Raw genomic sequence first — 13,044 nt, forward strand, 5'->3', positions numbered from 1 at the left:
ATGTGCTCGCCGCCTGTATTTCTCAAATCTTCTCATCGGTATTGGCATAAATTGAACACCCATGTCCATCAATTCTGATGCTATGCCTTTCAACAAATCTCTCCGCAATCTGTTTGAATGTCATCCGGACCATGGCATTGACAGACAATCCACGTGCAGACTTCAATAAACCGCTGAATGACTCCGACACATTTGTAGTCAGGGCTCCCCATCGTCTTCCACCATTAGCATGCAATGTCCACTTGTGAAACTCATGTCCCATCGACCAATTATAGGCTCTTTCGTCTAAATGTCGGATCGCTTCCATGCGCCTCGTGAATTTGCGCTGCTGATGCTCAATTGCAGCCATCCACATTAAATCATTCAAGGCCTTGTCGGGATATTTCTTTTGGAAATTGGCCTTTAGATGCCTCACACAGTAACGGTGGTATGCATAGGGTTCTTGCCATTTAGGCAAATGCCGTACAGAACTTAAAATACCACCATACCGATTAGATATTAAACAAATACCTAAACGCTGTTTGACAACGTGCTACTTCAAGTGGTTCAAAAAAAGCATCCACGTCTCTTCGCTTTCATTGTCACAAATGGCAAAAGCTAGTGGAAATATTTGTCCGTTGGCATATACTGCAACTGCGATCAAACGCTTAATATCATACTTTCCATAGACATGAGTACTGTCTATGGAAACTACCGGACGACAATGTACAAAATCATCAATTACTGGTTTAAATGACCAGAACACATAGTTGAAAATATATTCTGGTATTCCCGGACTCCGCTCATGCCTCCATTCAACAATAGTCCCGGGGTTAAAGTGTTTCAGTGCGGCCACGTACTTGGGTAGAGATAAAAATGACTTATCCCAGTCACCATAAATAATTTCAAAAGCACGTTTGCGCCCGAGATATGCCTTTCTTTTGGTTATAGTACACTCATATTCCTGGTGGACTAATGTAATACACTCTTTAATCTTGTACCTAATGGACACTTACAAGTGTGGAATCAAGACAAGAGAAATCAAGTCTACATCCAAGTTGAAGTGATTCTGATTGAATGTGTCCATTTCACATCTGTGGGTGCTAATATATTTACCCACTTTCCATAACCCTGTTTCCTTCTTGATCGCATGCAACATCAAGTTACAACCCATAAAGTGTCTACGGCATACAACCTTGTATACCTCCGGAGTTGACTCCCTTATCGTCATCTCACGGCACTTTCTTACGCTGTACATTTTTACAGCCCTGGTTAAGAGAGCTTTATCGGGAAAATACATGCCCTTTGCCAGCACCGTTGGTCTAGACTTATCCCACATTGCTGACCGAAATTCGTCAGCATCCTTTGTGAGGGCATACACATCCGACATACTTGACAAATTATTAAGGTAGGGAATATTCCGCTCATAAACGGCACGTGGGACTCGTACACTCTTGGTCTAACGGGAGGTGGAGAAGCATGCTCCCTCATTAGCTCAGGTTCGACATTCACTTCCTCCTCCTCATCACCCTCGTTAGGGAAGGGTGTGTCATCTCCAGACTCATCAGCATTGTTGTCATAATCACTATCATCTTCCCGACTCTGCGCATCTGCCAAATCACGAGTAAATACGTCGTCTATGGGCAACTGTGTGAGGTCAGGAGCTTCAAGAAGCTCGTTTTCACTGCACATAAAGAACAAAATGATAAGTTACCCAACTAGATAAATACTTTAGATATAGCTATATCACTTTACTTACAAGTCGTACTGTCTTGACGTTTCATGATGGATATTTTCTTGTTGGTGATGACTCCCAGATGGACCACCATGGTCCAATACTCCAGAACTACGCATATTCCAACTAGGGGCAGGGTCATAACTTGTAAAATTCATATCCGGGCGGTACCCCCTATGAAAAATATGAGTGTTAATACAAATCCAATTAAAACATAAATTAAGCATCGCTAAATCGTAGTAAAATTGAAGTTTACCAGTCGTCTTGTTGATTATCTAAAGTCGAAAAATTATTTTGTGGCTGCTCATTCGCCGGTGGTGACAAGTTTAAATCAAGGCAAGCTCTTTCATCACCAATCTATCCGGCAAAAACTGCTCCAGAATAACCACCCGATGACTGGGGGTTATCCCTACTATGCACGCCCTCATTATAGGGAACGTCTTCCACCTTGACGTACATTTCCAATAATTTTATTACAATAAATTCCCTATATTCATCCGGACTCAGCAAAAAATATCTAAGAGTTTCATCATCTTCGATGTTAAACTTAGAATAACAAGCAAACCCCTGCGGAGTGACAGAATAAGAAAATCTACCTGTTACTTTAAGGTTCACCGAATGTTTCCTCACACTCGTTTTTTTAAGTAACAACGATACCAATTTATCGTACTCCATAAAGCGGCAATTTAACATGACATTGTGGAGATGAACTATACCTCACAGAGTTATTCTCCATTACAACATCATCTCCCCTGCCTCCCCCCCCCCCCAATATAATGAAACCTTTATTTTTTGCTCTTCAGACATTATAAAAAATGTTTGATATCAAGAAGAAAAGTTCGAATGGAAGCTAGAATATTTTTAAATGAATTTTCATAAAATCCTAACGCCTTTAAATAAGGCAATGCCTAGCATGAGGGGCTCACTTTTTTGATGTATAGCGCGGTATTACGCCGCGCTATACCCATTTGAATTATTGTTATGTCAGTTAGCTGTAAGAGACTTATTGGTGGGCCCACAAACAGGTATAGCGCGGTGTAATACCACACTATATATATTTGAATTACTGTTATGTCAGTTAAATACAGGAGACTGATTGGTGGGCCCACAAATAGGTATTACACCGCGTTATATATACCAATTATACGGCGCTATACTTTAACGGTGTTATTATACCACGCTATACTTTAACGACAGAAACACCGTTAAAGTATAGCGCGGTATAATACCACATTATATATAGAAAAGTATCTTTTTTTTAGGCAGTAGAAACGTATTTTGAGTCCAAAAAGTTGGCATTTAGGTTTCGGACTCATCATTATATATTACTATAATTTATTTATTTATTTTAATTGTGTATTTCTTTTTTTTTTCCGCCCAAGTATGTAAATACTCGACTGTAACTCCATTATTTTTAGCCAAATAAAAAAATATTGAGTCGAGTGGAGTTAAAATTGTATTTTTTTTAGATGCAATAACCTATTTATTTCAATGACGTATCTTATTTTTGTTCAAATATGTGTAAAAAAAAGGGAACAATTACACTGTATATTACCCCACCTAGTCTTATAACCAAAACGAGCCCATATTTTAGGATTTACCTGTTGGGGCCCATATTATATATATCCTGAAATAAAAATTTGGAGTATTATCACTTTTAGCCCGTGATAGAAACTATTTACATGTGGGAGTCGAAAAAATGTATAAAATTTGTATATTCTTTTATATATAAATTTTGAGAGCGGCTATACAATGTAATTTTTCTTAAAAGTTTCTCTTCTACATCTTCTCCTCTTCTTCTCTCCACTACAGTGGCCACCTCCGATGAGTTTGTTATGAAGTCAAGATTTTGATATCCAAACAAAAAATTAGGTCGATGGAGTTGGAAGCTTTTCAGATCTGAAAATTTATGAAATAATCATACTCAATTCGAGTGGGTGCTATTGAAATTAACTAATAATAGTCCAAGAAGTTGCAACCTGGAGATTTGGTTCAGTTGGACTAGTTTGTAATTCTTTGAGAACAAATTTGGTGAGGTAAAATCGTGAAGAGCCGAACTCGGTTCTTGATTTTTGTTTAAATTCCTTCAAGATTGAAGTTCAAGACTGAGATTTTGAGCCTATTCCAATTTATGATTTTTTTTACAAACATGAGAGATGTATTTTGGTAAAAAAAATAATCAAATGAGTGTTATTAATACTGGTAAAATTATTTAGGTGAAGCTAAAAAAAATTGAAAAAACTTGCAGTAACTTGAATCTAGAGTACTAGGATAATTGAGCATGATTAACGTTGGTTTAGAGAATCATACCAATTGAAAAAGGAAATTGAAGGTGAAAACCAATTTTCATATACAGTATATACATCATCATACAATATTATACAAAATTATAATAAGTGTATGATATTGTATATTAGATGTGTAAATAGTGTTATACAACATTACTCTTTTTATTCGTGATTTCAATTCGACTTTGGTGCACTGGTCTTTCTTTTGAAGTAAGTTCCTCTTTCACATGTGCAGTTAAAGCTAATTTTGCTTTTCTGTATTGGTGAAATAGTAGAATACATTATTATACATTTCATATACACATTTATACAAAGTTATACATTTTTATACATGTACAATATATGTGAACGTAAAACAGAAATTAAATTTTTTCTTGAACAATCAATGTTTAAAGTCAATCGTTTTATTGATTTCTCTGCCAAATTGCGAACTTGCAGTAATTTTTTTCATTTTTTTCCTACTAGTTAAAACTTGGAGAAGAAGAAAATTTAATTTTTTTCAAGTTGCATTATAGTTGGTTTGCATTGTTGTAGTTGTAATAGGAATGCATATGATCGATTTAAGCTGGTTGTATGCAAAGAATAAAAAATCACATATAGATCTGTAAAATATCCAGGCGATGATGTCATATTGTAAGGGTTTCATGGGCTACGCGGATGAAAACTTAAAATGATGGTCATGCGGATGTAGAGCACCTACGTGAACTGTACTTTTCTGCAATTATCTCTAAAAAATATGGCTGAAAATCTATTATTTTTAACCGAGTAATTTACTTTAACAAAAATAATGGAGTTCTAACTATTTAAATTAGACCAAAACAGTACAGTTAATTTAATTGAAGTTCAAACGTGTTCAGTTAAATAATAGGAGGACTGAAACTGTAATAATGTGATAACTCAGAGATCAAAACTACTATTTTTCGAACAAATAAAACGAAGGAAAGAAAGAAGGAAGCAAGAAAAATAAAAAGAAAAAAGAAAATGGAACACTCCTACTAGGGTTTAGAGGTTCTAGCTTCCAAAACCCTAAGCTTCAATTTCCTGGACGCGAAAAACCTTCTTTCTGGTGTAGTGAAAAGAAGAGGAAATAAGAAAGCTTTAGCAGTGATTCAATAAAAGAGCTTCTTTCAAGTGTTGTGGAAAAAAGGGGAATGGGGATATTCGAACCATTTAGAGCAATTGGATACATTACGACCAATGTTCCCTTCTCTGTACAGAGACTTGGCACTGAGACCTTCGTCACCGTCAGTGTCGGAAAAGCTTTCCAAGTTTACAACGTATGCCTTTTCTCCCTTCACCCTTGTCAATTTTTTTTTTTTTTTTTGTGATAAAAATTTGATCTTTTTTTCATTTTTGGAATCTGCAGTGCGCTAAACTCAATTTGGTCCTTGTTGGTAAGCAATTTATTTATTTGGTTTTGATTCTGCATAATGCCAGTATTTTCAGTTTTTCTCTAAGCAGCTTAATTGTTGAATTTTTTTAAATTTGAACTTTTGATTCTGTTAAAAATTTTAATTTTATGGGACCTTTTGTTTTTTGGGGTTTTTGGTTCTTGGGGGGGGGGGGGTTGTTGAAGTGAGAAAGACCGTTTCTTTTGTCTGGTAGGTGCAGGTTATGTGAGGTATTAGCTGTAGTTAAGGTTAAATGAAGATTTTCTGGTAACTGATTTATGCCGTAAATAGGTCTCTTAAGTTACCCAGAGTAAGGTATCCATACTCGTATTTTACCCCTTTAACACTAAACGAGGAGTCCCATTTCTGATGTCTGAGAATTACTGCAACAGACTTTGTCATGTTTTAATATCCTGTGGGCGATCTTAGACTGAAATAAATTTATGCACTCTTGAATATCTTCAATAGTTGTAGGCTGCAAAGTACAATGACAATGTGTTTTGAAGAAATTTGTTGTTTTTTTTTCTTCTTTTGAAAGAAGGAGTGTGAAACAGTTAACTATGTTGTGAACCTAAGAAGCCAAGAAGGAATAGCGTAAGACAGAGGCAGATGATATGACAGCACACATGGATTTCGGAAAATAGTTAAAGTTGAGCATAATTAGGGTATATATTATACCACACAATGTGTACCAATGAGTTGGGCTATCCACCAGAGTCTCAAACTTCAGTTTGATACCAGGCTGTTCTCACTGAATTCGCCCAATGAGTTGGGCTATCCACTGCTGTTCTCACTGAATCGCCCAATTTATCAAGCTACTTCTCTAGTAAAGGAATGGTTCAAGGCTGAGAAATAAGTAGATGAAATTAAAATAGACATTGAATGCATGACGGAATTATTATGCCAATTTTTGTTATCAATTTTCATTCATATTCTGTTCTGGTTAACATACTGGGCTTTAGAGCAGATGTAGTTCTTATTATTTTCTGCTAGCTATGTCACTTGATCATGCAAAACAGTGCTTATATTTTCTAGTCCTCTATAACTTAAGAACAAAAAGCCATTACTTTAGAGAGCGTGTCATTGAGTACATCAGTATTATACTGTTATGGCTTTAGGAGAAGACAACAATTCCTTTTCTTTGATGCTATCAGTTGAATCGCCAGTTGTATTCACTTCTTTCCATTGTGGTTTTGGAGCTTATTGCATTCTTTTCAATTTTATCCATATCTTGTCCTACGCTGCAGTAATATTCCTAATTTAGTCTAAACTTCCTTGAAGAGGTCACTGGCGGGAAATCTGGTTCTCTCGAAAAGATAAAATTTGGAACTAGGTTTCTTAAGTTCATAAAAATAAAACACATAAGTCATGTTTAACCTTTTGCAATCCCCTTTTGGGGATTCCAGAAAAGCTTCATTCGTTTAGATATTTAAATGAAGTTCCATTCCTTCTTCAGCAGTTTTACCATCTATATTTTTTTAGAAAAATAAATGATTCTGAGATGTTGTGCCTTTTTTGACATCCCACGAACTGTAATTAATCTATAACGGTAGGATGGGAGAATTAATGTCAGTTATGTTGGACCTGAACTTTTCACTTCAGATTTTCTTTATGGAGTTCAATGTAAAATTTGAAAAGGGATTTATAAGAGGGCTACAAATATGGATACAAGTTTTAAGAGCAAATTGTCTTCAGAAGGAGATGTGATAGATTGATCTATAGCTGAAAGACTTACTTGATTTGAGGAGAAATCCTTTGGTTTCAATAGCAGATAGGTCTAGAGGGAAGTTATGAGAATGATGTTCATGCATTACTTCCATAGGAAGTTTAGCACGGTTAATGATATCAGTCAATGCATTACAGTGTTTTGCGGCTCTGGAGTTGGGGAAGGTCAAATTTAGGGGAAGGTCAATTGGTTAGTAGTTGGAAAAGGCTATGTAAGAAGACCATTTCAGTAAAATAAGGGAAACAATATCTTTATAAAAGGTATAATAAGAGAAACAATCAGCTGCTGACAAAAAGAGAGGAAACGATGAGCTCTACTCTTCTAGAAACAATGATCAGTTGAACTTTACTCATTACTAGTAGTTTTAATACTAGATTGCAGCCCGTACTAGTTAGCTATACTGTCATGTCCAGATTATTGTCAACTAAAAATCAACTATGCATCAATCCCAAAGTATTTGGGGTTGGCTGTATGAACCCTCTGTATCCATTCCACTGTACCTGATCCTTTTTGTTCCAACATCAAGTAATTTGCCTTTTCTAGGCAAATTGCTGGTTTCTGAAACTTTAGGTTTTCTCTGAATCTCTCACTTTATCCCTTTACTACGTCCGGACAAGTCTCAAACCCGAACACTTTGGCAAACATCTGGCAAAGTGGTGTTCAGTCTATTGTGTGGTGGAAAAGAGTTGTTACTAATCTTTAAGGAGTTATTTAGTGTCATTCTTAAAACTTTTTCCTGCACTTCCTGACATTCATATTTCAATTATTAAAGGTCCTCAATTGCCAAAGAAGATTCGAGCTCTCGCTTCTTATCGTGATTATACTTTTGCTGCCTATGGGAGTGATATTGCAGTCTATTGTATAAGTGGTGTTCAGTCTATTGTGTGGTGGAAAAGAGTTGTTACTAATCTTTAAGGAGTTATTTAGTGTCATTCTTAAAACTTTTTCCTGCACTTCCTGACATTCATATTTCAATTATTAAAGGTCCTCAATTGCCAAAGAAGATTCGAGCTCTCGCTTCTTATCGTGATTATACTTTTGCTGCCTATGGGAGTGATATTGCAGTCTATTGTATAAGTGGTGTTCAGTCTATTGTGTGGTGGAAAAGAGTTGTTACTAATCTTTAAGGAGTTATTTAGTGTCATTCTTAAAACTTTTTCCTGCACTTCCTGACATTCATATTTCAATTATTAAAGGTCCTCAATTGCCAAAGAAGATTCGAGCTCTCGCTTCTTATCGTGATTATACTTTTGCTGCCTATGGGAGTGATATTGCAGTTGTTAAGCGTGCTCATCAGGTTTGCTTTTTCCTCTGAATGTATTAATCTTGATTAGGCTTTGTTGGAAATAGCTCTTTTCCCCAAAACTGTGCATGTTACTCGATATTGTTGAGGAGCCTTAGCCATTGTAGCATCCCCTGACGATCTAGATGATTGATCTTATTACCCTTGTATCAGTTTGAGAAGAATGCCTTTGAACTCTCCGAAATGTGTTGAAGATTACTTCTGTCATTGCGTCGTTCACAAAAACCCATGATCTTCAGAAAGCTTTACTATAAATGTGGATGGGCTTTAGCTTCCTATAATTTATTGATGATCTGAATGTTTCTGGAGTAGGAGGATAGAAAGAGTTCGTCTGAGGCATCATCTGCCTTCAGGGGATCTCTTCTTGAATAATCCCCTTTCCTGATCTCTCTTTCCTTTTTCTCTTCTTTTGCTGGATGAAAGTCAGGTTTTGTTTCAAATGGTGCAAGGATTGGGTCCTCCTGCTCCTATTACCAGTTACTTCGCTGTTTCTTCTTGAATAATCCCCTTTCTTGATCTCTCTTTCCTTTTTCTCTTCTTTTGCTGGATGAAAGTCAGGTTTTGTTTCAAATGGTGCAAGGATTGGGTCCTCCTGCTCCTATTACCAGTTACTTCGCTGTTTCTTTCTATTTCATAGATTATTAGCACATTTTTGTCTTGTCCTTTTTCCTTCAAGTATTTCGGTTCAGATTATTATTTTGGGCTCACCTTTGAAGTTCAGCATGAAATAAGGGGCGTTTTTATCCTTTTCTGATGCATTGATTCACTATTCTTTGGTCAGGTGGCTACTTGGAGTGGCCATAGTGCTAAGGTCAATCACTTGCTTCTTTTTGGTGAACACGTCCTAAGTGTTGATGTTGAAGGCAATATCTTCATATGGCAGTTTAAAGGTATAGACAAGAATCCTGCTCCGATCGGACACATAAAGCTAGATGATAAATTCTCTCCTAGCTGCATAATGCATCCAGACACTTATTTAAATAAGGTATGGCCTTTTTTTTTTTTTGACTTTGAGTAACACAACAACTGAAGCATGTGTTGGTGACAGTAGTTAATACAACCTCTCCCTCTCCCCCTGGAAACCCAAAATTAAAAAGCTAATGTAAAACATGCTTCTTAAAGGAAGAAAAAAGGTAGTGTAGCTAGTTTCTTTGTTCCTATATGTTTCACTGGACAGGTTTTTTACATTAAGTGGCTTGCAAACAGGTTATGGTAGGAAGTCAAGAAGGTGCTTTGCAACTCTGGAATATAAGCACAAAGAAGAAAATTTATGAGTTCAAGGGATGGGGATCTTCTATTACTTGTTGTGTTTCATCTCCAGCACTAGATGTTATTGCTGTTGGATGTGCGGATGGAAAGATTCATGTTCATAACATTCGTTATGATGAAGAGGTAGCTACATTTAGCCACTCTACAAGAGGTGCTGTTAATGCCTTGTCATTCAGCACTGATGGGCAGCCGCTTCTAGCTTCTGGAGGCTCATCTGGTGTTATAAGCATATGGAATCTTGAGAAGAGAAGGCTGCACTCTGTCATCAGGGAGGCCCATGACTCCTCCATAGTTTCACTTCAGTTCTTTGCTAATGAGCCTGTCCTCATGAGTTCATCCGCAGACAATTCAATGAAAATGTGGATCTTCGATACAAGTGATGGGGACCCTCGTTTACTACGGTTTAGAAGTGGTCACAGTGCTCCTCCTCTATGTATCAAGTTCTACGCAAATGGACGTCACATCTTGTCTGCTGGTCAAGATCGAGCGTTTCGTCTTTTTTCTGTTGTTCAGGATCAACAAAGTAGAGAACTTTCCCAGCGACATGTGTCTAAAAGAGCAAAGAAGCTTAAGTTGAAAGAGGAGGAGATAAAATTGAAGCCTGTTATTGCATTTGATGTTGCTGAAATCAGGGAACGTGATTGGTGCAATGTGGTTACATGTCACATGGACACCCCACGGGCTTATGTATGGAGGCTTCAGAATTTTGTTCTCGGTGAACATATCTTAACTCCATGCCCTGAAAATCCAACTCCAGTCAAGGCCTGTGCTATTAGTGCTTGTGGCAATTTTGCTGTACTAGGGACTGCCGGCGGTTGGATTGAGCGATTTAATCTGCAGTCAGGAATCAGCCGTGGCAATTATATTGATCTGTTGGAAGGTAAAAGTGCTGCTCACAATGGGGAAGTAATTGGCATAGCTTGTGATGCAACAAATACCATCATGATAAGCGCTGGATACCATGGTGATGTAAAAATTTGGGACTTCAAAGGACGTGATTTGAAATATAAATGGGACGTTGGGTGTTCCTTAGTTAAGATTGTGTTCCACCGTTCTAATGGTCTTTTGGCTACTGTGGCAGATGACTTAGTTATCCGTCTATTTGATGTTATTGCACAGAGGATGGTTCGTAAATTTGAGGGTCACATTGACCGTATCACTGATATGTGTTTTAGCGAGGATGGGAAATGGCTTTTGACATCCAGTATGGATGGGACTCTCAGAATTTGGGATATAATTTTAGCTAGGCAGATAGATGCAGTACAGGTTGATCTGTCTATCACTGCATTATCTTTATCGCCTAATATGGATATCTTGGCCACATCTCATGTTGACCAAAATGGCGTCTACCTGTGGGTCAATCAAGCGATGTTCTCTGGAGCTGCCAGCTTTGCATCATACGGAAGTGGACAAGAAATAGTCAATGTTAATATGCCGTCAGTTTCTTCTGCAAAAGATGGTGAAAACAATGATAAGAAAACTATTGTTAAGCAATCGGAGTCCTCTGATACTTCCCAGTTTTTATATTCAGGTCATCAAATTCCAGATTTGGTCACTCTTTCACTATTGCCTAAGAGTCAATGGCAGAGCTTGATCAACCTGGATATAATAAAGGCCCGCAACAAACCCATTGAGCCTCCAAAGAAACCTGAAAGAGCACCTTTCTTCTTGCCTTCAATACCATCTCTGTCCGGTGAGATATTATTTAAACCAAGCGAAGGTGCTAATGAGGAGAATAATACACGAAATGCCGAATTGGAAAAGAACAGTAGGAAAACTGATCTTCCAGCATCCAAATTCTTGCAAATTCTTCAGTCATGTGCGGAGAAAGAGAATTGTAAGCTCCTCTCCTTCTCTATATATGTATCCACTTTCCTTGTTATTGGAAAGACTCTAGGATGACACATTTAATGTCTTTGCAGTTTCAACATTCACTGATTATATCAAAAGCTTGTCGCCTTCAACATTGGATATGGAGCTCCGAATGCTTCAGATAATAGATGACGACGACGAGCAGGAGCCTGAGAAGAGACAAGAATTGCAATTTATTGAGCTGCTAGTGGATTACTTTATTCATGAGGTTTCATGCAGAAACAATTTTGAGTACATACAGGCTCTGATTAGATTGTTTTTGAAGGTAAATTTCTGTGCTCACAAGCTGTCTAGTTTTTGTTCTCATCTTGACATTGTTGAGATAGTCAAGCTTAGGTTTAGAGAGTGTGTTCGGAGGATCCAACTACTGACATAAGCCTGACCGGAATTGGCTATTATCCCGCTTGAAAATTTTCTGTGATGTTTGTTGAATATGACATTTTCATTTAACATATCTTTTGTGCTGGACAGATTCATGGTGAAACAATTCGGCGCCAATCAAAATTGCAGGATAAGGCAAGAAAGCTTTTAGAAGTTCAATCTGCAGTTTGGCAAAAAGTAGATAAATTGTTCCAAAGCGCCAGATGCATGGTCACATTTCTTAGCAACTCTCAATTTTGACTAATGTCAACATGACATCCTTTGGCTGTTGTAATGTAACTGCAATTTTGTTTTCTTCGAGTTAAGCTTGCCACTTTTTCTCATGCTTTCACTTTTGAATCCGCAATCCTAACTGCGGAAATGCTATCATGGCGTTATGATTAACTTATATTCCGTCTGAAGAAACAAGAGTTATCGACAGAAGTAGTGAGAGATGTAATTAAGTCGAACAAATTTATAAGGAAGAAAAAATGTTACTTTTTGTTGGTGATACGTGCTAGTACTATTTTTCTGTTTCTCAATGCCAGTGCTCTTTTTGCTTGGGTATCTTGATACGTATCGTTCTACCTTCTTCTTCTTCTTCATAAATGATAACACTTTTTCATATTCAAGACACATTTCAAAAATATTTTAGAAGTGATACCCGTTAGGAATTTGGCTATTTCAATCCTTCTACTGTAAGATTTTGTACTCCATTTTCTTCCATTATACAAATCATAATCGCCATTATTTCCATGTTTCTTTTATATTCACTATCTTATGCATTAGTGTCAGACATTCAGTTTGGTAGCTGTGTTAACTATAATCCTAAGATAATGCGTCATGTAATTATAGGTGCATTGGACCATTATCACTTTATTCCTCCTTGTGATTATCTCATATTAGCAATGCAACAATACTAAATAGTGGATAACGTAATAAAAAAAAATTAGGGACTTAAAAGTTATATTCTCGTGTCCTTTAATTTTATAAAGGTTATTATTTGTTATTAGGTATGTTGGGATGTACTCAAACTAAGCCAAATCACAACTTGACATGATTTAGAAGAAGGGGATAGAGAAGCATAACTCAGAAAAAGCGGGTGAGCAGTTTTTAAGAAG

At 37.0% G+C, this 13,044-nt stretch overlaps 1 protein-coding gene across 1 annotated transcript; it reads left to right on the forward strand.

Annotated features, from left to right (window-relative positions):
• Positions 1–4,934: 4,934 nt before the first annotated feature.
• LOC104230197 (U3 small nucleolar RNA-associated protein 21 homolog) lies at positions 4,935–12,434 on the forward strand. Its single transcript, XM_070156273.1, has 7 exons — positions 4,935–5,279; positions 5,369–5,396; positions 8,316–8,416; positions 9,204–9,407; positions 9,629–11,528; positions 11,614–11,828; positions 12,035–12,434. Exons 1-7 carry the CDS (start codon positions 5,154–5,156, stop codon positions 12,182–12,184), a joined length of 2,724 nt encoding a protein of 907 aa, XP_070012374.1. The 5' UTR covers positions 4,935–5,153; the 3' UTR covers positions 12,185–12,434.
• Positions 12,435–13,044: the final 610 nt, after the last annotated feature.

The sequence above is a fragment of the Nicotiana sylvestris genome, chromosome 9, assembly GCF_000393655.2.
Source record: "Nicotiana sylvestris chromosome 9, ASM39365v2, whole genome shotgun sequence".
NCBI classification, from domain to species: domain Eukaryota; kingdom Viridiplantae; phylum Streptophyta; class Magnoliopsida; order Solanales; family Solanaceae; genus Nicotiana; species Nicotiana sylvestris.